This window comes from Cupressus sempervirens, chromosome 3 (genome assembly GCF_028749045.1).
Source record: "Cupressus sempervirens isolate cs-2001-9-10 chromosome 3, ASM2874904v1, whole genome shotgun sequence".
Taxonomy (NCBI): Eukaryota; Viridiplantae; Streptophyta; class Pinopsida; order Cupressales; family Cupressaceae; genus Cupressus; species Cupressus sempervirens.
Window position 1 is genome coordinate 189511776 of NC_143120.1, and position 27962 is coordinate 189539737.

General features: G+C 36.0%; 1 protein-coding gene across 2 annotated transcripts in view; it reads right to left on the minus strand.

The window, feature by feature from the left end:
* Positions 1-319: 319 nt before the first annotated feature.
* GPS1 (geranyl diphosphate synthase 1) overlaps positions 320-27962 on the minus strand; it is a 185285-nt gene continuing 157642 nt past the window's right edge. For both annotated transcript variants that reach the window (XM_089818979.1, XM_089818980.1), the window contains exon 13: positions 320-909. In XM_089818979.1, the coding sequence (XP_089675105.1) occupies positions 730-909 (180 nt within the window). In that variant the 3' untranslated portion in view covers positions 320-729. The remainder of the gene's footprint in view (positions 910-27962) is intronic.

Genomic DNA, 27962 nt, shown 5'->3' on the forward strand with positions numbered 1-27962 from the left:
TAGTTGAACGATCTATAGAGAGAGGGTATTAAATAATTAGAATACTTTCCATACAGAACATTTATTTATTTATGATTCAGCGTATACTTTTTAATCAAACCCATCTACCCATGTTCTATTTATTTTCTTCTCCATAACTCGAATCAATTATAATCCAATATAAATTCTGTTCACTCACAGCTTACGATATCTATCTGTGTCAAGCTTGCAAATATTTTGCCACAATAAATGTTAATGCAATAGACACTTATTGTTCATCATTAATTAACTGAGCTAACGATTCCTATGTCAAGCTTGAAAAATATTTTACCACAATAAATGTTAATGCAATAGACACTTCTTATTCATCATTAATTAATTGAAAATTTGAAAGATGTTTGTTCACTTTCAAATGAAAATTAAGTCGTACGTACTTACAAACTGTATTGATCAGTTCGTACATTTACTAAATCAGCTACATTAAATAAAATAGCGAACCTGACGCTAAAACACACCTTTTGGAGCCCTAACAATAAAATGAATTCAAAGAATAATTAAACCTTCCTTGAACCTCGGGAAAGCTTCTAATATTAAGATAGCACATTTTGAACTTAATCTAAAACTGACTACTTAAATCTGAACAGGAGCAAAATTTAATCACCTTCCCTAAAGAGACAAAACAATATCTCTTGCAAAAAGAATCCAGGCTCTTCTCAATCTATTATTTTCCTTGTTTATGTAGAAGCCCAGTTATTTTGTTCTAGTGATCACGTTTTTAGTGAGATCTATCAATGCTTTCCTGCATACTTTAACATTTTCTATATCAGATGCTGGGAAAGAGTCAACAGCCAATGCTGCTCGATCTGCGTGTTCGGCAGCCAGTTGCTTTGCTTTCCTTATTCCTTGACTTTTGCCAAGGAATTCAAGGGCCTGCCAAATTATCAGCCACTATCAGCAACGACAAAAAGACTTGCTTTACAGCCAAGCGTCCCTTACAAGTACACACTAACTAAGAAAAACCCTTAAAGAATTGACTAAGATAAAAGATTAGAACATTAACGAAAAAGGTACATTAAACAAAGGAACTTTTTAAAAATATACATAACCAAGAAATATTTATAATCATAAAATTTAAAAACTGAGTTTGCAACTAGGGAGAGGACCCAGTACTTGAATGCGTTCCAATAGTTGTGATAAGAATTGTTCACTTGATACATACACTTATTGACTTAATGTCCAATTTTTTTGACAACATTGTATCAATACTTGTGACTTTAAAGTTGTTAGTACAATGCTAACTACCCAAAATTGAATAAAATGTATGCTTAGTTATAAAAAATAACCAATGATGTGATGCCACATCAGCTGTTCAACTATGGGTACCCTTTTATGCACGACCATTGGTCTCTCTTTTTTGAGCTGTTTTGGACAACTTGGCAAAATGCATGTTGATGTGGCATCATAACAGGTGACATGGACTTGAAACCTTAGTTATAAGTAGATGACTTGCCAAGTAAGCTGCTGTAGAAAAGTGGGAGTGATTTGAAATTTTTATGTAGAATTTTGATAAGCGCAAAGTTAGACTGTGAACCCAAAAGGAGATGGAAAACTAGACATAGTTAAAGTAAAACAGTGGAACTTAAAAAAAAAAGCTTCTGAAATTTGGGACGTAAAGCATGGAATCATCAAATGTTATGTACTTCTACAATATCAGAAACATTGAAACACTGCCTGTGTTACACGGACATGTTCCCCCCCCTCAAATCCTGTCCCGGTCTTCTGAGGTGTTTGAGGATGAGGGGACATCTTTGAAACATTGCCTGTGTTACACGGACATGTTCCCACCTCTCAAATCTTGTCCCAGTCTTCTGAGGTGTTTGAGGATGAGGGGACATTAGGAGCTGTTCCCTGGCCATGCTCCCAATATGAGATAATCCAGAAACATCCTAAAATGCATCACCACAATTGGAAAGGCACAAAAAAAAAATAAAGAACAGCGGTGCCTGGCCATCCCCAAGGCAGTTGGGAACGTTTAATATGTCCCTTGACTGTCCCAGGGACAGCCAGGCATCCCCTGCAGAAAAGAATTATTTTGTAATGTTAAAACAAGAAATTCAAAACATTAGAAAAGACTGTTAAATATATCATGACAGCATTATAACAGCAGTATAACCGGACAGCATTTAAAACAGCAGCAACAAATATATCGTGCCAGCAGTGACAGAAAACACTATAGCATATCATGATTCAAATTTCTTTGTTGATACAACAGTTAAACACTATAGCCATAATCTGAGAAAAAAAAATTCATTGTTCAAAAACGTCGCAGACTTCAAAATTCTCGATATGATATGCAAGATGCATTACCATAGTCTGGTTTAGTGTGAAGAGTACAAACAAACAATTTCTTTTTAGAATGTTGTTGGCATGCAGACTTCCGTGCACATGATCCACCATCATTTTAAATTTTCATGCTAATTATTTCTGTTATACTACTGTCCATTAACATTTGGAAATCTCTCTCCTTCCCTCCCCCCCCCCCCACAACGTCCCTAAAACACATCCCCTGCCATCCCACAATCCCTGGAATGCAGTCACACATAGATCACAGAAAATATTCTGCATTATTAGCATACAGAAGCAGATCATTAGAGTCCAGAGTAACCATGAGGTTGGTTGCATTTTGTTCACTGTGGAGTGTAGTGAGCATTATTTCTCCCATACAAATGTTAAGGGTCCAATTAAACCCAAAATCCTGCCCTCAGCTTGCGAACGAGACTAGTATTCCACTTCTAATTTGATGGAGAATTAGTTTCCACAAGGAAAATCATTGAATTAACTGACCTTTCCACCCAGCTGTTGTTTATTTTGTTTAATAACGTCAGCAAGTCACCATCTTTCTTCTTTAATGGCTTCTATAAAATTCAATAGGCTTTCATAGCTTCGCTTTCGGAGTTACAGACAATCAACTTGTTTGTTGTGTCAATTCTGAATTACCATCTGGTTGTCTCTTGAATATGCACATTTGCAACCAGAAGATCTATACATTATTATGGTGAAGCTATCTCTTCACATTTTGCTTCCAAAACTTTCCAGAGCACTAGCAAAATCATCGATCCAAATAATTTTGGCCTCATGTGACTAACTAAAGGAGTGTTGGTTTCTTGAGGGTCTGTGTCTACAGAAAAAATTTCATTAGGATTTTATAGAAGATTTACCTGTTAGCTATTGTTGCCCTAATTTACCGATGCCGGTTCTGATGCTGATGCGGGTGAGGGTGTGGGGTGCTGATGCGCAGATGTGTGGGTTTTTCTGGGGGGAATTTTGGATGCGTTTGGGTGCATCCATACATTACACACACACACACACACACACACACACACACACACACACACACACTTTATGTATGCAAAGAAATACAAGAAATATACAAAAATAAACCATTCTCTAGCAATTAGCATAATCAAATTGAAATAACAGTAATAGGAGAATGAATGGCAACAAATGGCCTTTTTTAGGGCTTTTTTAGGGTTGCGAGGCAAATAGGAGAAAAATATTACTAAATCAAACACATGTTTTAATAAGTCATTTAAGTGACTGGGCGCTCAAAATGGCTGGATGCTCACGGGATGCGCTCAGACGCTCAATGGATTCTCTCTAGATGCTCTCCCAAGCATCCTGCGTGCATCTGCAGGAGCGAAGCAAAATTCCTAGCAGCATCCACGACGCATCCTAACACCTCCGAGCATCATAATGCATCCACATCCGCACTTGCATCTGCCCTATTTCCAAACGCATCGGTAACTTAGTTGTTGCCAACATTAGCCCTCGTAGGTAACCAGTCTGAGACATCTTTGTCATGGGCTAATCTCTGTCTAGGTCAACACATGTTTTCCAGCATTTGTCACTAACATGTCATCTTATCCCTTCTCATGGTTCCCCCCAGCTTCCCCACAGGTATCTTGTGTTTTATTTCCTTATGAATGCAGGTGTGCGGGGCCAACATTTAATAGAAGTAATACCCCCACATCCATGCAACATTAATATCTTTCAAGCTATCTTGCAGGTGTGCGGGGTGAAGTCAATTCAATGACAGATGGGGCCCATTTTATTAAACCATAAGGCTCGAGCATTTTTGCGACGATCAATGACTCTAGTTTGCATGCACTTTTGCAATTATTTGAACCTACTCACTAGAATTAAGCATGCATGTGTGCAGTCAGTCAGTTAATGAACCCTGCAGCCCTGCAGTGGTCTGAGGAAGGAAGTGTGTGCTTCTTACTGGTGTGTCAGGGCCAATAATTCGTTGTATTTTCCACACCAACATTTTCTTTTTTCAGAGGCCCAATTGTCTATTAATGACTATGATGTTGCTACAGGGGCTGAATGCATTGCCCAGTCATCTCCAGCGGCCAATATCTTCCCTATGCACGCCATCCACCATGCCCATTTACTACTTGCAGAAGTGTTGTTCTTTTCTAACAAAGGCACAAATCACTCCATTTCTGTGCTACAAAACTAACTACAAGGCATGGGTTGTCCCTTCCATCTGTAGAGTACCTGCATTGGGGCCTTTCCTGTCACTTTTTATAATATACCACCCCTAATTGAGAGCCTTAATTTTGGTCACCAGTAGATTTTCTTAATCAATTTCTCATTACCAGTTTAGAACATATGTGATATCCCCGTTTTAACATATAATTTAAGTAATAAATAAGTATTATATATAAAATAATATTAATAATGATATTAAATTAACAATATTTTATAAGTAATATTATAATCATATAATAATATCATATTATATATATCGCATAATAATAATAATCTAATGATATTATGATGATTAAGATATAATTTAATATAGCAACACTATATTAATAAAGAATTATAATATAATAATATATATAGTTGATATATTATTAAAATAATCTATGTTATGGTATAATTATTAATATAATATATTTTATGATATAACTAAGCTTATTAATATAAATATATAATTTAATATAATTAATATTTAACATAATAACCTTATTAATATAATTAATATTCATACGAAAGAACGTGAGTATGGAATACACATATATAAATGCAAAGCATGGGATATAGAAGGGATATTATAAAACGGATAATTAATAGCCAAGTAAATAAATGTCCTGAAACGGGACATCACAACATAACTCGTGGAACTCCCACAAACATGCAGTAATGATTAATCAACAATAATGCTCAACATGACATAACAAATTCCTTAGAAATTGAAGATAGAAACAATAAACTTAAAATGGAAAAAACATACAGTCTATGCTCTGTGGCTCCAGGAAATGAGATTGATAACTGAATGGATCAGGCAGAACACTTGCTTCAACTCAACAAGTGAATCCTCCCAATCAACTCCTTCATACTCTGATTTGGATCCCCGCTGCTTGGAGTTTGACAGTGACCCATTGTCTCTTGATAACTTCTGAAAGGTGATTCCCGTGTGCACTCCCTTTCCCAATTCCCTTTGTAATATTCTCTACAGCCATTTCTAAGCTAAGCTAATTGCTTCATGTGTTCCTGCCTCTAACTGTCCAAGCACCCACTTACAGAAGTGCCTAATCATTGACTCTGCCCACTACTCGCAACTGTTCTAATTTACTCCTTTTGCAAGCCACGAAGTCCTACTGAACTTATATGAATTGATTCCTACCTCTGCATTATGTCTTCCATCCCAGACCCGATATGTAGTTCACATTGCTCAGGGGTTGTTCTTTCCACCTGTGAAGGTATCAAGGTCATCTGTTGAGAAGCTTGACTTTCCCTATGAGTTGCTCAACCTACCTTCTTCACTCTTTTGCCAAACTTGGATGACTATCTTGGGTGCATTTTTTCATCACCGAAGATAATGAATAGTTTTGGTGTGTCCCTAACTGCACGGAAGACCAACCAATGAAGATAGCCTACAACTATTACATGTCCCTTCACACTATTCTGGGGACATCTCTCAGCCCCAAAAATAGCCCCTATTGAATACTACCACAATATTCCCTGCAAGACCCTACAACAATTTGATTTTCTCCCTCCCCCCCCCCCAAGCAGTGAGCGCTCCACCAACACTTTATTCTCCCAATTGTATAATGGCAAATGCCTTCTTGGCTTTCCAAAGCCATGCATACCAAGAGTTATGCTCCCCTTGTCTTGTCTTTTATGATCTCGCTTTTTTTCTTTTAATGTATATATCTATATGTTTATAATGTGAAATACTTCATAGCAGCACCTATAACATATACATTATTTTGTCATTTATTAAGTCCTAAGGAGTAAGGAAAGCATTTAATAGATTTTCCTCTTTGTTTGCGAGCTTAGAGAGGGGTGTTACAGTCCTCCCTCCCTATGAATCACTTGTCCTCAAGCAATTCCAGTGTTGGGTGCATTAAGACCTACTCATTCTCCCAGGTTGTGTCTTCCATTGGCAAGTCTTTCCATTTTACTAAGTACTCCTTGATCACTCACTTGCGGAGGTTCCTTTCCTTTGTCTCAATGATTGCCTCAGGCACTAAAACTAACCTTCCTTCATCATCCAAAGGTGGCAATACTATTGAAGGAATTACCTTATGTCCCAAAGCTCTTTTGAGCCTAGATACATGAAAGAAATTATGTACCTTGTTGTTCGTAGGTAGTTCCAACTCATAGGCTACCTCCCCAATTTGTCGAGTTACCTTGTATGTTCCATAAAACCTTGGTTTCAATTTCTTAGCTCTACTTTTCTTGAGAGAAGATTGTTGGTAAGGATGGCAACCTCAAATACACCAAGTCACCAACTTTGAAATGCCTCTCAACCCTGTGTTGATCTGCATATTGCTTCTGTTGGTTTTGGCATGTTTGATGTTCTCTTGCAATGCTTTCACTATATCCTTACTCTTCTGTAATAAGTCTAAGGCTTTGGGTAAACTATTGTCCGCCAAAACTAGATCTAAAATACTTGGTGGTTTGTAACCATATAGTGCCATGTAAGGTGACATCTTGATGGACATGTGATAGGTCAAATTATAACAATACTCACTCATGTACAACCACTTTATCCATGCTTTTTGCTAACCTGAAACAAAATTTCTTAACCCTCCAGCCACTTGTTAACTATTGTCGGTAAAATCTATATTGTAGCCGACGAGTAGAATTGTATCCAAACGGGCGCGTGACGATTGAGTTACTCCCCCGGGAAGGTATATGTACACCGTCAAGAATGGACTTGGAAGCATCATCATTTATGTACACCTATCCTTTCACCTAATGCATCACATTCCAGCTCAAATGGTTTAATAAAATCAGGTATTGCCAACACTAGGCATGAACTCACAAGTACCTTAAACTGAAAGACATTTTTGTGCCTCATTTGACCATGCAAAGGCTCCCTTTTTTGTCAAATCATTCAATGGGGCAGCCACTTGCAAAAAAACCTTTGACAAACCTTCTATAAAATCCACACAAACCAAAGAACCCTTTCAGCTGTGATACATTTGTGGGAGGAGGCCAATCCATGATTTCTTTGAGTTTTCCCGGATCAACACTGACTCCTTTAGAGCTGATAATGTGACCAAGGTACAGCCATTCTGTTAAACCAAATTCACATTTAGACTCTTTAGGAAACAAAGATTCCTCCAAAATACTAAGCACCTCCTCTAAATGTTTCAAGCGTTCATCCCACGTCTTGCTATATATTAAAATATCATCAAAAAATATCAAAACAAACTTATGGAGCTGCTTGATAAAGATATGGTTCATACAAGATTGCAAAGTGGTAGGTGCATTAATCAGCCCAAAAGGCATGACTAGAAACTCATAGTGCCCATAATGACACCTAAACGTTGTCTTCTCCACGTTCTCTCCCTTTACTCTGATTTGGTGGTAACCAGATCTCAAATCTATCTTGGGAAAGAAGAAAGCTCCATGCAGCTCATCAATCAGCTAATCAATGCGTGGAATAGGGTAACAGTTCTTGATTGTTTTTCTATTTAGAGCCCTGTAATCAATGCACATGCAAATGCTTCCATCTTTCTTCTTCACTAAGACCATTGAAGAGGCAAAGGGGCTCTCACTTGGCCTTATGTGACCCATTTCCAGCAACTCTTTAATTTCCTTCTCTATCTCATCTTTATGTCTTTTTGAGTGCCTATAGGGTGTGGTTATGACTAGTGTAGCGCCCTCCAATTCTATTATGTGCTCTATGCCTCTATCTGATAGAATACCATGCTGACTAAATACCTTGTTGTACTTAGCCAACAACACCTTAATCTCGGGCTGAAAACTCTTGTATTGTTGTCCCAAATCTTTTGATGAGAAAACACACTTTGCTGCCCACTCCACTTGATCATGTCTCATTAACCTTTATATTCTTTTGAAGGAAACAATCCTTGGACTACCACTTGTCATCACTCTAAGAAGGAACTTCTTCCCTTCAACTTCAAACTTCATTTCCATGGTTTGCAAATTCATTCTAAACTCAACAAGTGACCGTAGTCATTGAATACCAAGCACTGCATCCATGTCCCCAATGCTAACAACATAGAAGTCATCCTTCATTTCATATTCTCCCAGCTGAATGCATAAGTTTGATATCTTACATGTGCAAGTAATTGTGAATCCATCAACAACCATTACTCTAAATAATTCACATTCTTCAATCCTCAAACTCCTTCATGCCACAACTCCATCTATGAAATTATGGGTTGCACCGGTGTCTATTAATGTGGTTGTTTTCTGCCCACACAACATCCCTTTGACTCTAAATGACCCAATTTTCTAAAGGATTGTTAATTGGGCTATGCAACTCTTCCTTCTGTGTTCACTCGTTGACTCATCCAAAGTAGAATCTGTTTCACTAGAGCTTGATTCAAAATGTTGTTCTGAATTTTCAGAACTCAATTCAAGGGCTGTAAAATAATCCAACTGTTTCACCTTTGCCTTTAATGGACACTTTCCCAAGATTCCCTACATTGGAAACATAATTTCTTCGTTTCCAGCTTTGTCAATTATTCATCATCTGATCTGATCTGCGTTTTCTTGGATTGATCAACATCCTTGTGAGAATTTTTTTGTCTTTGTCTCTCTTGTGATTGAAATTCCTTGGGAATTGCTTGCTTCTTGAAGTGGAAGTTTCCATTTCCCTTTCCTTTTCAATGGCATCCTACAAATTAGTTGGGTTTAAAACCTTGACCCAACCCCTTAATGGCTCCATTAATCCATCTATGAAAAGGAACACCCTTCTTCTCTATGAAATATCTGTCCACTACAACTGAAATCTTTTGGAAATTTGAATGTTAATGCATGTAGCTTCAGTCTAACATTACTGTAGCAAGCACATACGTACGTATATATGTACAACATGATGCACACACTGTTATACATGTATGCGTACATACATGTTGTTGTATCTTCCACAGTCTAAAGCCGATGAGATATACATGTTCAGAGATAATTAAGGCATGATCAAGATTATTTTTGGTTCCTTTGATGTTTAGATCATGATCGATCTATCCTATATATTGGGCCACATATGTAATGATTGGTTATAAATTTATTCACTGTGTTTAAGACAGTAACTAATCATGAGCATTAGTTAACTATGAATGAGTGTGAGAATGAATGTCCATGGCCATTCATCCCCATACCCCTTCTATTGATATTTATCCAATCTGCTCGACGTAATCTTGGCATTGAAATCTATTAATGCAAGCACTCCAAAGGATCAAAGATAATTCTGAGTTCGATAATACTTTATTTCTGTTATTATTGCACTAAAGTTTGCAGATTCTGGAAGCAATCCAAGTACATTGGTGTAATTGTTCATACCTGCAACAAAATTCTGCAATCAATTAAAATCTGATAATAAACTTTACATGGTATTAGAGCTTGGCTAAGGAAAGATCACACTAAGTTTATAAGAATCAGATTTTACTTTAAATAACAGTCCTCTCTCTCTACAAAGATGACAAACGCAATGAGGTTCGAACATCACCTTGGAAGTGTTGATAAATTCGAATCCTGGAAACTTCCTATAATGATGTTGTTTAGAGAAAACAAATTGGAATCATTTGTAAGAGAGGACAAAGAGGAACCTAAAGATGATCCTAAGAAATCAGAATGGATCGAGAAAGATGAAAAAGCTATGAAGATAATTGTGGATGTTGTTTGAGACCACATAGTACCCACTGTGGCAAAACATACAACGGCATACCGCATGTTTTGAGCTCTTGAAAATGCATTTATAATCAATAATACAAGCAAAAAACTTGCTTTTAAAAGGCAAATGAATAATGTAAGCATGAATAAAGGAGAAACTATAAATGTTTTCTTTATGAGAACCACAAATCTAAGAGATCAAATATCTACACTTGGTTATGAGATTGAAAATCAAGAATTATCCTTAATAGCATTAGGACTTCCAAACTCCTGGGAATCTTCTGTACAAGTGCTAGGTCTAAAATCCCAAAACTAGATCGTTTAAGATCAGATTGTCTTCAAGAAGAATCAAGATTAATGATTAAGGGAAAACACAAAACCCTAGATGAAGATGTTCAAGTTCTTAATACAACCTCTCATAAGAAGGGAAAGAAGAAAATCAACAAAAGGAAAAGAAACTTTCATGGAAAAACACAATTCAAACAGAAGAAAGACTTGTCCAAAATTCAATGCTTTAGAGGTGATCTATATGGACATTATGCGATAAATTGTCCTGATAGATGTAAACGTCAAGCATCTTTTGCAAAATCTGAAAAGTCAAATGAAGGCAATGAATATCAGAAATATGCCTTCTATTCAGCATTATCTAGCCAAATATCAACCAAAACTAATACATGGATAGTTGACAACTGATCTTCAAGACACATCACTGGATATCAGGATAACCTAGAAAGCATGCAAATAGAAACAAATGAAGAAGCTATAGTTGGTGATGATTTTGCACATTCTATAAAAGGAATTGGGACCTGCACCATAAAATTGAAATCTGGAAATTCTACTCAACTTTCTGGAGTTCTTTATGTACCAGGGATTAAGAGGAATTTAATATCTATATCCACACTTGAAGATAATGGTTTTAGAATTGCATTTATGGGAGGGAAAGTACTAGCATGGCCTAAAAATTCAACCATTAAAAGGGCTCTAACAATAGGAGTAAGACAAGGACTTTTATATGAGCTATGTGCTAAGACAAACCTTGCATTTATACATGAGACTTCATATTCAAATAAAATTTGGTATAGAAGACTAGGTCATATCAACTTCCGCGCCCTAACATCAATGGAGAAGTTAGTAACCAGAATCCCCAAGTTAAACCATGCTTACAAAAAATCATGTAAAGGTTGTGCCCTAGGGAAAAACACTAAAAGGCCATTTCCTCATAGTTTGAGCCAAACTAAAGTGTTGGAACTAGTACATTCTAATCTATGTGGGCCCATGTCTATACCTTCTATAGGAGGGTTCTTGTACTATTTGATATTTGTTGATGATTTTTCAAGGAAGACATGGATATATTTCCTTCAATGCAAAGAATCTGAAGAGATTCTCTCTAAGTTTAAAGAATTCAAAACTATAACTAGGAACTCCGGTAAGAACATTAAAGTTCTAAGAACAAATAATGGGAAGGAGTATACTTCTGAAATATTTAAAGAGATCTGCAAACTCACTAGGATTAAGAGGGAGTTCACAGTCCCTTACAATCCTCAATAAAATGGGGTTGCTAAAAGGAAGAACGAAACTATTGTAGAAGCTGGTCGGGCTATTTTTTTATCAAAATTTGTGTATGTCCTTCTGGACTGAAGCATCCAACACAATAGTTTATATTCAGAATAGATGTCCTCACTCATATTTGGACAATAAGACTCTTGAAGAAGCATTTTCTGGAAAGAAACCTGACATCAGTCACTTAAGGATATTTGGATGTCCTGTGTATGTTCATGTACCTAAGGAGAAGAGGACTAAGTTAGAACCTTCCGGAAGAAAGGGTATTCTCATTGGTTTTAGTGAAACAGTAAAAGGATAAAAAGTCTATGTACCTGGACAAAAACAAATAGAATTGAGCAGAGATGTCATTTTTTAGGAGGACATTGCTTTCAAAACAGCCAAAACTTCCGATGAACTAGATACATGTGATGTATCTCCAAAAGAGGCTCCTGCTTCTCAGATTCAGAGGGAGTACCCTGAAGAGACTTCAATTGAAACTGAAATCCATCCCGAGACTCAAGGAGAGTCTTGATCACTCTAAAAGGCCACTTTGGGCAAGGAAAATAATATGGGAAGGAGATGGATTCACAGCACCTTCAGGAACCTTCTAAGAAAACAAGAGACCTATAAAATTAACACATAATGCTTTCATATGTGAGAGTCCAAATCCTGAACCTTCTAGTACTTCTGAAGCACTTAAACATCAAGCTTGGAAAGATGCCATGGTAGAAAAATACCAGTCTATACTAAAAAATGATGTTTGGGACAGTTCCGAGACCTAAGGAAAAATCTATTGTATCTTCAAAATGGCTCTTCAAGGATTGACAAATACCTTTTAAGTCTTGGATTCACTAAGAACGTGGCTGATCCAAATCTCTAGTTCAAGGTAACTAAAGGTGATATGTTAATTATAATTCTTTATGTTGATGATCTTCTAATTATAGGGGAAGAACATCTCATTAATCAATGTAAGAAAGATTTGGCTTTTGAATTTGAAATGAAGGATTTAGGAATTCTTCATTACTTTCTTGGCTTGGAAGTACGTCAAAAGTTTGGTAATATCTTTCTATATCAAAAGAAGTATACTATTGATATTTTTTAAAAAATTGGAATGTGGGACTGTCAACCTATGTCTACACCTATGGAAACCAACCTTCACAAGCCAAAGGAAGCAAGTGCTGAATCCAGACTAGTTGATCCCACCTTATACAGACAAATAATTGGGTCCTTGATGTATCTTGTAAATACTCGACTTGATATCTGCTATGCAGTGAATGCATTAGGTCAATTCATGTATGAACCTCGTGAGATTCATCTTGTTGCCTTGAAGCATATATTGAGGTATCTCAAAGGTACTATTGGTTATGAACTTAAATATGAGAATACTAGCTTGGAGTTACATGGATATATTGATTTCGATTGGACCAAAAGTGTGAAAGACCAGAAAAGCACATCGAGATGATGTTTTAGTTTAAGATCAGCTATGATTTCTTGGATCTACAGAAAGCAAGCTTCTATTACTCAAAGTTCTATCAAGGCAAAGTATATTGCAGCAGCTATGGGAGCTAGAGAAGCAATGTGGCTTTAGAAGTTGCTCTCCAACTTGTTTAATGAGCCTACGAAACCTACCACTATTCACTATGATAGACAAAGTTGTATCAAGTCATCTATGAATCCAGTATTTCATGATAGATCTAAGCATATAGAAATTCCTTACCACTACGTAAGAGACATGGTAGAAAGAAGAGTTATTCAATTAGAATATATTAATACAAGTGCTCAAACAACTGACATTTTCACCAAGGCTCTTCCTAAAGTGAAGGTCGATCATTTCAGAAAGAAACTTGGCTTGATTAAAATGTAAGTTTATGATATTGAGTCTCAACTTTGTAAATTTGTATCATATAAATAAAGATGTTTAAAGTGTAAACTCTTTTGTCATATGTGTGACTTTATAACTCATGGGCCTACCCTATATTCATTATTTAAGGTGACAATCTTTTATAATGAAATATTGATTTTGCTAATATAAGGTGACGACTTTATAATTATTAGATTACTATCATGATGAATATCATGTGACTTGATATTCAAGGAAAAATCATGATACTTAAAGGAGCATGTTGATGGATATCATGAGACTTGATATCTGTTGAAGATCAATATGTTCAAATTCATGGTGGATATTATGTGACGTAATATCTATGGATGTACCATGATCTTTTATGGTGGATATCATGTGACTTGATATCTATATACACCCCATAACTAGAAAGAATATCATGAGACTTGATTTTATTATATATATCATGAGGATATTTCTTTTCATATAAAGAACTTATATATATGCACTTTGTCTTCCCTAGCTAAGAGTAAGTGTTAATGCATGTAGCTTCGGTCTAACATTACTATGGTAAGCACATACGTATGTATATATGTACAACAACATGACGCACACGCTGTTATACATATATGCATACATACATGTTGCATCTTCCACAATCGGAAACTGATGAGATATATGTTCAGAGATCATTAAGGCATGATCAAGATTATTTTTGGTTCCTTTGATGTTTAGATCATGATCAATCTATCCTATATATTGGGCCGCAGATGTAATGATTGGTTATACATTTAATCACTGTGTTTAAGACTAACTAATCATGAGCATTAGTTAACTATGAATGGGTGCGAAAATGAATGTCCACGTCTCCAATTGGAGACATGGCCATTCATCCCCACACCCCTTCCATTGATATTTTTCCAATCTGCCCGATGTAATCTTTCCTAACCCATCAAAGTATGGTATGGGCACTTTACCCACCCTTCGCTGCAAATCTTGATTTTGGTACCTATCACCATTACCCCTTCATGGCATGTTCCTCTCTCCAAAGACAATGCAATTTGAATATGACATTTCATCCTGAAAATCTGCTCCCAATGCTTGCTAGTCAGCTCATACTTGGCTATGGAATTCTTGGTCTATTGATTCATTTGTTGTTGGTGTGTTGTTAGCTTGATTAAAGGTGGGCATTAGTGGTCTAGAGTGAATTGTTGAACCATTATTCCCTTGCACATTCGACGTAGAGCTTTGTCCCCTATTTCCATTATTCCCTTGGTTTGTAGTATTGACATGGCTTCCATTATATGACCATTGTTGAACCAATTGTGTGAGCAATTGAGTCATTTGCTATTGTGATTGAACCATGAGATTCATCATGTCTCATTGTGTCCTTGCCAATTCATCCAACGTATTTTCAATTCCACTAGCATTTGCATCTCTATCCATTCTTTCTATCTAAAAGGTAGATTGCCCAATCTCAGGTTGTTGGTCCAAATTGGTGTTTGACTTGTTCCTACGGATGTAGTGTTGTAGTGGACACATAACCAAATAGCTACCCAAGAGCTTATCGAAGCTCTGATACCACTATAATATACCATCCCTAATTGAGAGCCTAAATTTCAGTCACCAAAATATTTCCTTAACTGATTTCTCGTTACTAGTTTAAAACACAACTCGTGGAACTCCCACAAACATGCAATCATGATTAATAAACAATCTTCTCAACAATAATGCTCAGCACAACATAACATTTTCCTCAAGAATTAAAGATAGAAACAATAAACTTAAAAGGCAAGAACATGCAGTCTATGCTCTGCAGCTCCAAGAAATGAGATTGATAACTAAATGGATAACTAAATGGATCAAGTGGAACACTTGCTTCAACTCGACAAGTGAATCCTCCCAATTGACACCTTCAGAATTAGATTTGGGCCCCCACTACTTGGAGTTCAATGGTGACCTGTTGTCCCTTGATAACTTCTGGAGGGTGATTCTCGTGTGCACTCCCTTTGCCAACTCCCTTTGTGATATCCTCTACAATAATTTCTCAGCTAAGCTATCGCTTCATGCATTCCCGCCTCTGACTATCCAAGCACCCCTTTGCAGAAGTGACTAATCATTGACTTCGCCTACTACTTGCAACTATTCTAATTTACTCTTTTTGCGGGTTGTAGTGTCTTCCTGAACTTATATGAATTGATTCATGCATCTGCACTATGTCTTCCATCCTAGACCTAACATGGAGTTCACATCGCTCGGGTGTTGTTCTTTCCACCTGTGAAGATCTCAAGGTCATCCGTTGAGAAGCTCGACTTTCCCTATGAGTTGCTCAACCTACTTTCATCACTCTTTCACCATCATGGGTGCTTTCTTTCATCACCGACTATAGTGAATAGTTTTAGTGAGTCCCTAACTACACAGAAGACCAACCAATGAGATAGCTTGCAATTGTTACATGTCCCATCACACTATTCTGGGGACATCTCTAAGCCCTGAAATTAGCCCTTGTTGTATACTACCATAGTATTCCCTGCAACACCCTACAACAATTTGATTCCTCCCCCGGCAGTGAGCAGTCCACTGACACTTTATTCTCCCAATTGTATAACGGAAAATCCATTCTTGGTTTCCTTGAGCCATATAGACCAAGAGTTACACTCCCTTTGTCTTGTCTTTTATTATCTCACTTTGTTTCTTTTAATGTATATATCTATGTGTTTATAATGTGAAATACTTCATAGCAGCTCCTATAACATATACATTAGTTTGTCATTTATTAAATGCTAAGAAAGAAGTAAAGAAAGCATTTAATAAATTCTCCTCTTTATTTGCGAGCTTAGAGAGGGACATTACACTTTTGTGGATCAAACTGCATGGAGAAATCAGAATTTTATCTGATTTTTATCTTATCTGCAGTTTTGTAACCTGACTCTAGTCTGGTTGGAGTTTAAACTTATTAAAAAAATCACAATTATGCTAGCTTTTAAAAAGCAACCTTTGTACCATAATTTTGTTGCTCTCTCCTGGTTCTTTTGCAATGGCTATGCCCTACACATGTAATTTGCCTTTGTTTTGGATTAATAAAATCTCTATTTTAAAACCTTCTCTCCCATTTAATTACCTTGTGCCTGCTTCTTGCCTGATATTAAATGTTTCTTTTTGGTTTCTCTAGTTGATGTGCTGTATCAAATGTTCTCATGGATGTTGTATTGTGAAATTTATCCTTCTTTGTAGCATCACATTAATTTTTGACCTGCATATGAGTCCTTGGGGGATAGATTAGAGTTAGCATTTGTGTAAGTTGAGAACTTTACTGATGTTATGTGCAGCTGTTGGTAAGGAGCAACCATGATTTAGTCTGACGCATCACCCTCTTGATTTTATTGCAATTATTCTCCGCTTTTCCTTAAATGTTGTTAGTTTAGGTGGAATAGTTGTGCCCTGACTGGAAGGAAGTCAACCTTCTCTGGATATTCAGCCTCACATGCACAATATCCCACACTTGGAAGTTGATTCAATGTTTCACAACGTTGCTTGGGGTCATATCCCAAACATGAGTGCAAGCTTTTGTGATAGCAAAACCTTTTGCAAGTTCTATTGTAGAAAATGTATATCAAATTAAAATACTGTTTTCTCGAATGGCATTTTGACTCTAAAAACAACAAAGAGGATGTTGGTTTGCTGAGAGTTAGGTTTGTGTCAGCACAAAGATTTGGAATAGGATTTAATAGGAAATTTACTCTTCCTTATTGAATAGGTTGTCCAATGTAAGAAACAATATAGCTGGGGCATCTACCTTAATGATAAAATGCTTGCTCTAACTCAATGTAATTTTCCCATCATTCAATAAATAAATATCAAATTATTGTTTATGGGCCGATTGATTTAATACATCTCAGACCCATTTTTATTTAATTGTTTCCGTAGGTGTGGCCCTCGGCTATCTTTGTAAACCCTCGGGAGTTCCTCTGAAGGGTATTTAAGTATGGCATGTAGGTAGTAGTTGACATGCATTTTGGATTATTCTCTTCATACTACGAATTCCTATTGGAATTTTGTATTGTTTGCCGTTTCGGAAGTGGAAGATCTTCCCTGCTTGGCTTCTCCGGTTTCGGTGGGGATTCAACCCTCACCCCATTCTATTTGTGTATTACATTGCTTTGGATCTGGCACATTTGAAGCGCATCTTTGTTTACAATTATATTTTGTGATTCGAACTGCAACTTCTGGTATATGTGAGTATTAATTTTTCATTCCATGTTAATTGCATATCTATATGATTTGCATTATCATTACTGATAAGTACTTATTATTGTTAATTCACTCTTCGCGTAGCTTGTACACCTCCATTCCTATTTGCCACGCTCTTCATTGCCAAGGTCACCATACAACTACTCCTATCTCTTTCATTCCCACCATACACTTCATCTCTACTACCGTACGGCCCCTCCAACTCACTCCCTTTGTTGTCTAAGACTTCCCCATACACCATTCCGACACCTCAATTCCCTACACCCTTCCTCCACTACCACTGTATGGACACTTGGGAAATCCCGTACAGCCCCCCGATATCATCGTACAGGGGCTCTCAGTACTATGCATTCTCCAGTCTTTTCACCATACGGCCTTGCCCCTCATTCATACCCCTATCGTATGGACCATAGTATACACCACATCCCTATCATACCGACAATTAGAGGTCATCTACTACTATCATGTGCCCAAACATCTACACTATATGACATACTCATATCAAACCATAGGCCAACAGAATCCCCTCCAAAAGTGGAACACTACACTCAATGTTGCTCTACAAAAAATTGGCATAAAAATGGCATCTCTCTCATTCGAGATATACTGGTTGATAAGAAAATGGGGTCCTCAAAGGCTATTTGTAACAAGTTTAACATCCCAGTGGCTTAGAAGAAGACATATACTAGATCTCTAAAGCTGTTGGCAAATTTTTCCCAAGTAAGAAGTTGAATTCTCAACAAATGTTGGATTATATTAAATGTAAAGATGGTAGAAATCTAAATCATTGCAAAAGTAAACACATCTATAATATGCTCAAAAACGATGTCGGAATCATTGATCACATTAATAAGAAGTGGAGATGTAACTAGCTAAACTCTAGATGGCTCTTTATCTTTGAATTATTTTGGCATTCACCTGTGGAACCAAAAATTGTTTGCTTTAGATGGTTCCTCCAGCTCAAGAAATTTACCGTGGACTCTTCTTTCTCTAATGGTAGCCATCAATCTATTGTTTGTTCTATGTGCAACTACCAAGAGTCTTATTAGCACTTCTTTTTTTATAGTCTTTTTGCTAGAAAGATTTGGTCTTTATTTTTTGGTCAATCCTTCACCTAAAATACTAGAAACAATATATCTTGGCATGAAATCCTTGCTAGTTTTGTGGCTGATTTTGATAACAAGCTGAATAAATTCTGGTTTGTGCTTACTGCTCACATTTTATGGTGCATTTGGAAACAGAAGAATGGGGAGATTTTCCAAAACAGGAAGCGGGACCTAACTGTGTTTAACTTTAAACTCACACATTTCTACATTGTCTCAGCTCACTGTCTCTCTGGGAAACTCAAGAGAAAGATTCAACTCACTGTTGAAGGATGGAGCCATGGTCATCTTCAGCAAGGACATTCAATCCTATGAGGAGTTGGAGAGTATTGGACAGGATGATCAAGAGAGCCAGAGGTTTTACCAGGAGAGCCTGAGGTTTATCCAGGAGAGCCTGAGGATGAATCAAGAGCAGCTTATGCATGAAGATGAACATACTGCAAACAAAGACACCACTGATATCTTTGATGAAAAGCTTAGTTTGAACCAGGAGCATTACATGGGGCATGGAAACAGAGAAGACATTAGTCAATATGAAGTCAATCATGAGTATATAATGCCTTATGTTAATAGCTTAGGCAGCATTACATGGGGCATGGAAACAGAGAAGACATTAGTCAATGTGAAGTCAATCATGAGGATATGATGCCTTATGTTAATAGCTTAGGCACTAGATTACGCATTTAAGATATTTTTTATCATTAATAGTTACGCTGCACCAGATTACTTTAATCATGTCAATTCAAGCTACTCTGTCTATTCTGTAGATATAAAGTTCAGTCTATAGTCTTGATACTCTAATCTTTGTTGGTTGTGGTCAGCAATTTTAAAGGTTTGGCTGACCATTTTGTAATGGTTACTTAGATTGTTCCTCTTGGTTGTACCTGTTGAAAAACTTTTTTAATATTAAAAACGAAAGATTTAGAGATTAAAGGCAGCGATTCACATATTGAAAAGTCACGATTACCGAGTTTAAGTTATAAATGATACAGACTGGAATAGATCGCAATTTCATCCAATTTGGCAAGGTTCGAGTATACTTTTCATTAGAGTCTATTGCCACACAAAAAAAAATGTTCGCAATATTGGGAATTGATTGTTTGGAGGGAACCTCACACAATTGTGAACCTAATTAGTGATCTTATTATCTTAGCATCTATATCCTCTCACGATAGTGAACCACAATAGTGGACATGTTCTTGACTCAAGGTCACCATTTCCAGAATCATATTTTCCAATTAATGATGCTGAAAGCAGAAGGAAACTCATAAAGACCAGTGATGGGCTCAAAGATATCAGGCATCATTCATGAAGACAAGAAATGGCAAGTTAGCAAATAAAGTGTGACTCATGATTATAATGTTGACTAGTTTGATTAGAGACAATCATAATAAGACGATGGAACAGCAATTGTATGGAGTGGTGTTTTATTAAGGCAGCGATGTGATGACTAATAGGAGCACTTAGTATGAGAAACAATCCAATAAATTATTCATAAATATAACAGACCCCGAAAGTATTGATGAATCGGAGATGTTAAAAGGTGTTTTGCAATATATTTTCATGGAAAAAATCAAGATAAAAATTCAGATGATTATACTATGCGGCAACCTAATAAGCCTCAAGAAAGTCAAGTGAAAAAGGGTCATAGCGCTGAAGTAAACATTATAATTTATAAAGAATGCAGAGACTAAGTTTGAAGACAATGATATAAAATAAGGAAAGCAACTTCTCTTAAGATCATAATGTGAATGGATAAATTCTATTGCAGTGACTGATTGTAAGAGCAAATGAAAAAGGCTTGGTTAACGGATTCGCGTGTCGGAGTCCGGATCTAGATTCGGGTCCGATTTGGATTTGGATCTGCATGTGGATCCATGAGTTACTAGATTCGCGTGTCGTTGTCCAGATCCAGATTCGCGTCCAATCTAGATCTAGATACGCACATGGATCCATGAGTATTCGGGTAGAATCCTCGATCCTCCCTGGGGATCCGTCAGGATCCGCCGGCCATGGATCCTAATGGATACATAGGTAGGATCGAGCATCCTGCCCAGATCCTTGAGGATCTAGCGTGGATCTATGCAAATTCACAGCCAAGGAAGCATCAAAAAAAACAGGTGGGCCCAACTCAATTTTTTAATGTTTTTTGTTTGTCTAAATCCTTAAAATGACCCTTTAATCCATTATGCAAGTTCATTTGCTCTCTATTTTGCTCTCTCATAGTTGCTAGTTTGAAGTGAAGTGCTTGGATTCGAAAGAGATTGGTTGTGGAGCTCCAAATACCTCACAAGAAGTGTTTAAGGTATGCATTTCAACCATATTCTTTAGTTCTTTCATAGATTATTGATTTATTTCTACTTTTCCAAATTTCCAAGTTTTTACGTTAAGTGTTGAAGGATGGTTTTCTTTCATTTTTTTCTAGATTGCAAGAATAGAACAACAAATAGTTAAGGATTAGTGGGTGGGGTTGGATCATCAAGATTCAAAATTGATAAGGGGTTTCCTTTATGGAGACACACAACAAGAATCACACAATGTCCTACAACTAGGTCATACATATGGAGATGTAATTTTTGCAATGTACAATATAGGAGCTCTTATTCCCGAGTGAAACTACATTTTTTGGGCCCTGCGGGTGAAGGAATTAACATGTGTGAAGGTAGTGGGCTAGATAAGAAGGGATTACCAGCTGCACAAATAGCAACCTGATGAGCAAAAGAGCAAGAAGATGGTGATAGAGCAGTTGCAAAAGCAAAACGTGGTGCTTCCAAAAGAGCAAATACACCAACACCACCATCCAATCAAACAAGCACAAGAACACATCCTTTTTTGCCTGTGCCAAGTATAAATGATGAAGATGCACACCCATCACCACTCACCCGCAAGAGAGCCCCACTAGATGGGGCATTCCAAAATGAATTGAGAGACATTGTTGATCACAAAATTGGACAATGTTTAATTGCAAATGGTGTTTCATTTAATTTTGTGAGATCACCTTATTTTAAGGAGATGGTGGAAGCAATAAATGAAGCACCCCTTGGTTACAGACCACCTAGTTATGAGAAGTTGCACACAACCATTATACACGATGAAAGGAAATTTGTAGAGGCTGAACTTCAACCAATAAGAGATTCTTGGGTTCAATCAGGTGTGTCTATTATTTTGGATGGGTGGAAAGATTGTAGAAACCGTCCATTGATCAATGTTATTGGTGTATGCCCTAAGGGGGCAATGTTCTTGAAGGCAGTTGATTGTGAAGGGCAAGTGAAAGATTTTGTTAATGTTATAATTCTGTCGGATAAATTATATTATATATATGAGATATATAATATATGACAAATATTATATATGGGATAATTAACTTATATATATATATATATATTACCATTATAATATGTTAAGGATATATGACTTGTATTATAACTATAACTAATGTATCCATACAAAACACTTATAATGTATCCTTATAACTAATGTATGGAATTCTTAATGATGACTTATAGCGAATTTACAGCCATGGATCCTAATGGATAAAGTGCCAGAGTAGAAGAATATAATTCGCATGCAACATAAGAGATCTAGAAACATTAATGTGTTTGAGGGAAGTGTGATTCGTAATACAAACATATATAATAATATACAATGATGAATGTGCTATAATATGGAAAATAGAAGTACCGAGAAGGAGAGTATTGAATAAAAATGGACATCAATCTCAATCAAGCATAGAAGATGTCTAAGAGGGATACATGCCGCAATACTATCTAAGGTAGGAATGGAATACATCGATAACATATATTAGGAATGTCGTGCGAAGAGAAAATACTTTAATACTTATACTCAAGTGATGGCTATTGATGAGTTTACATAGTGATTAATAAAGTTTGGACTCAGGAAGATTATAAGAGTTCAATACCACTAATTTGTATGGGTAGTGACAAATACAATATAATTAAGGACTTATAGAGAGACTGCAATATTTTATGGGAAATTTATTTATGAGGAAAATGAAGGGATGAGCCGAGGGAATAAAGTGGAAGACCATCATCAAATCAAAAGGCAAGGCAATAGAGGGTGGCAATATCTAAATCAAGCAGTAACTCTTTAGCTAACAACAATCTTCATCTTCAATGAGGAGTGGTCTGCTAATAATCATCAAAAAACAACATTCTTGTTTAACCAAACAGTGAGCAGTCTGAGTGCAACCAACACTAAAATTGGGAGGTACCAATCAGCGTCTACCAGGAAGGTCATATAAAGGCATCGAACATAGTTACTTGGTATAAGAATGGGAATTTCACATTGCGAAGTGGAAATAGTAAACAATGTTTATTCACATTTGAACCATCTTTAAAAGAGAGATGTTCCATTTTCAAATTTAATTAGAAGGCATTTTGTGATTCAATGTCTATGGACCTTCATGTGCAGATAAGTATTTCTCATCTTTCATTATTACACTTTTTTTTACTCATTGTAGTCTCTCTCTTATTTGTACTTCTATATGAGCTATAAAGAGTCATTTGCCTTAATCTTTTCCTTTGTCTCTAAGAATGTCCTTGCAGGAAAGAAGATGGGAACATTAGGCATGCTACCAATATTGTAAAAACTCAATCTTATGATAGTAGCTCCAAAGAAGCTGTGATGATTATGTTGGATAATGTGAGGCTCTTGAAGCTAATATCCTTGATAATTGAGATTATGAGAGGGAGTCTAATAGTTCATTAGAAGTAGCCGTGGAGAAAGAGAGTGAGCAAAAAATAAATACTTAAATCCAACTTTTGATGATCTTGGTTCAGAAGGAGTGGACCTTGTTGATGGATTCTCCACTAGTTAGAAACTATAACAGCTAAAGGACTATGATTCATGGGATAAAGTTTCATGTATGTAGGCTAGAAGGCCTTATACTATCAGGACAACCACTGAACTAAGGAAGCATGACATGACTTGCTATCAAGAGGTTAAAAGGATGATAACAGATTCAGAGGAAGTCTAATACTTCATTGGAGAGAACCTTGTGCTAAGAGGTCAGAAAAGTTGATACCAAACTAAGAGGGAGAAACCTTATTCTCTGATATGTTTCATGGTGAATGTTGTGACAACACCAAATGACAGTTTTTGTGGGGACTTCATGTGAACTTTTGATGTCATACAAGTATGAGCCTGTCCCCTGTGTACATCATGAAGAAGTGATGACTTCTAAATGATTATCACTTGTATTAGAAGTTGTTGTAAAGTGACGTCCTTACAATAACTTGTAGCATGATTCATTTTTGCGAAATTGTTTCATGTAAAGGCTTTATCTTATAAATCAACAACTAGGCGGTTGATATCATTAATTTGATCATCTGCAAGTTGCTTGTATAGATATATTTTTGGTACTTGGTGTATATCTTGCCTTGATATTCTGATAGGCCATTACTCAGAGTATTTGGTGAATATCATTTGATTGATATTTTGATAGGCCAATGCTCATGTTACCAAATATGATATCAAATAGTAATTGGTGAAAATCATATGTTGATATTCTGATAGGCCGATACTTACATGATATCATATTCTAGAAATCTTTTGATCAAAGATTTCCTATATGCATTATTTTTGAAATATTACCTATGGTGTAATATCTATGTGTCTTATCCTTCTTCATTAAGAGGGAGTGTTAATGTTATAATTATGTCAGATAAATTATATTATATATATGAGATATATAATATATGACAAATATTATATATGGGATAATTAACTTATATTAAGAGTAATATATATATAACCATTATAATATGTTAAGGATATATGACTTGTGTTATAACTATAACTAATGTAAGTTGATATGTTAAAGAGACATGCCTCTTTATTTCACATATATATTCATCCATATAGTAACTTGGAAAACACATAAAAATTTCACTAGTGCTATTACAAGTTACAAATCCTATTTCACTAACAGATTCAAAATTTATTTCACACATTCTCATTGATGCCATAGAGTCAATGGGTCCTAATAATATTGTCCAAGTGGTCACGGACAATGCAAAAGTTTGTAGGGCTACAAGGATAATTGTAGAGTCTAGATATGATCATATCTTTTGGACACCATGCACCAGCCACTCTCTCAACCTAGTGATAAAATCAATTGGCACCGAAATAGATTGGGTGAAAAAAAAAATGAGGAAGCTGAAGAGATTCAAATGTCTATGACAAGTCACCACATGTCACAAGCAACTTTTAGGAGTTTCTCAGACTTGGAATTATTGAAGGTAAATTTGTAAATTTAATATTCAATTATAATTTATATATTATTGGATTCTGTAATATATTTTTTGTTCTTTACATTAACATGTTTTAATTTTTAAATGTATTACTAACTTGAGTTTAACATGTTCTTAGGGTGCTGAAACCCACTTTGCCTCTCACACAATCGTCTTAGGACAACTTGTGAAGGTAAAGGAAGCATTGAAACAAATGGTCATTAGCCCCCAATGGGGCATTTGGAAAAATTTCACTACAACAAGGGCCTTAAATGTGAGAAGAATGATACTAGATGAGGATTGGTGGGATCTTGTAACTTATGTGTTGGAAGTCATCGATCCAATAATGGCAATGCTTCACTTTGCAGACAGTGATGAGCCATGCCTAGGGGATATTTATGATTCCATGGACACTATGTTGGAAAAGATTAAAATGGTAAGTTCTACACTCTTTTACAATTGTTTATTTGAGAGATATCCAGATTCTAAAGTTTAAATTGACATCATCACTAATTATAATTATTATTCATATCTCATATCCTAGGTCATACAGAGGAGGGAGAATGATCCTCAGGGTACCTTTTACAAAAAGGTGGAAGCAATTGTTCATCATCGACGAAACAAGATGACCACACCTTTTCACCTCTTCGCATATGCTCTACCCCCGAGCTACTATAGTGCTTATCAAATGCTTGTGCTTATGTTATCCAATATTTTTGCTATTGATATTTGATAATGTTCAATTGTGTTTACATTATCCCTAGGTACTATAGTGCAAATATAATTCGCCTTCCAGGTAGAGTGCCACCCTTTAGAGATGTAGAGGTTGCAAATGGGTATAAGAGAGCACTAGCTAAAATATTCCAAGATCCAAAAATTGAGGCAATTGTGAGGAATGAATTTGTTGCCTTCATCTCAAGTGATAATTTCCACCCTATTGCTATAATAGACCAAAGTAGGATGGATCCCATTAAATGGTGTTACCTTCATGGGCAAGACTTCACGTACCTCCAACCTCTTGCCATAAAGATCCTATCCCAAGTAAGTTTGAAAAATTTAACACCTAAAGTTGATTTCTTAAGCTTAAAGTTAACACTCTCAATTCCTTGAATTTATCTTGATTGTTGTATCGACATTTTCTTAATTTCTCTTTAGGTTGCTAGCTCTTTTGTAGTTGAGCAGAATTGGAGTACATACTCCTTTATCCACTCAGTCAAATGCAACTAGTTGGCTACAAAAAAAGCAAAAGACCTTGTGTTCATTCACAACTATTTGTGCTTGTTGTCATGGAAGGATCCTAAGTACAATAAGGGGCCCAAAAAGCTTTGGGATGTAGCACCCGACACTCCTGATTTAGATATGACCATCCTAGATCTTGCTAGATCCACTTTGCTTGATGTGGATGATGAAGAGGAGGATTATGAGTTCACAATCCCCTCTACTACTAGTGGAGCTGGTTTGGGTTCCTCCGGTGATATAGATATGGCACTTGGAGCTCATCAGTACCCCTTTGATGCGAATTTTCTTGAAAATTCATTTGATGATTAAACCAAAAACTTTAGGCTTGACTCTTGACTCTTTTATTAGTAAATCTTGTTACAAACTTTAAGTTTAATGATCTACATTTCAAATGTTACAAACTTTCACTTTTAGTAATTCAATGTGAATGTGTTGATTTTCATTATAATTGTGAAAATAGATCAATTATCAAGTATAATAGAATCATAGATTCAAACTATTAAATGATTTAGTTCTAGAACTATGTATATTTCTCTTATTTTTTAGTATATATTTCAATATATATATATATATATATATATATATATATATATATATATGCACGAATCCTCCATGAATCATAATAGGGAAAAAAATCCTGAATCCATGGATCTATTTCATGTGCCCGTATCAAATTCGTTTCACAAATCGGCAACTAAGGAAAAAGGTGATCAAACTAATGTGAATTGAATACATCACTTTAGTAAAAGAGTAATTTTCTTAACAGAGACAAACAACGATAATGATTTTATCAATAGCAAAAGAATAGTTAAGAAGGGCTGGTGAGGCCTGTAGAAGTTTACTCTTCCAATGTCGAATCACTAAAGAATCCGAATTAGTAAGGGATGTTATGGAGCGATCTGAAATAGGGATTTGAGAATTAATTGACTATTGTTGACTCATTAAGTTGGGAAGACTATGATGATGTTTATCATCCTATTAAGACAAAGTCGAACAAATATCAAGCCTCTACATAATGATGACCACTAAATGACATTAGTGGAAAAATATTTTGATTTATATCCAAAAGGTGTGATTTATTAAGGAAGCGATATGATCCTTCTTTATGGATTTATTAAGGATTCCTACCTTTATTTGGCAAGATTGTGTTTGCATTTGATAGATCTTAAATTTGTGAATGCTAGTTTTTTGTTTTCTGTTTGGTAAGCTTTTGGACTTATAGGCATAAAATTAATGGAGACTTAATGCTATAAAGGAAATCTTAACTATTTTCTTAATGTCATATATTATATGAAGACAAATTAGTGACACTAGATATTAAATACCCCTGGTATTATCAACTCCTAATATCAGTAATCTATTTTTGATATCACTTGTGCCAACCTTGATCCTTTAACGTGTTTTGTTGTGTTGTTGGAGGACTCCGAACATCATTTGTTGTTGGATTATTTGACGAAGAATTGCCCTGAAATATTCCTAGCTTATAACTGAGTTCACAATTGGAATCTAACGTATCCGAAAAACTTGATCAAGAATGAGTTTGAAACATTGAAAGAATTGAAAGATATTCAGTTATCATTGAACCGCGTG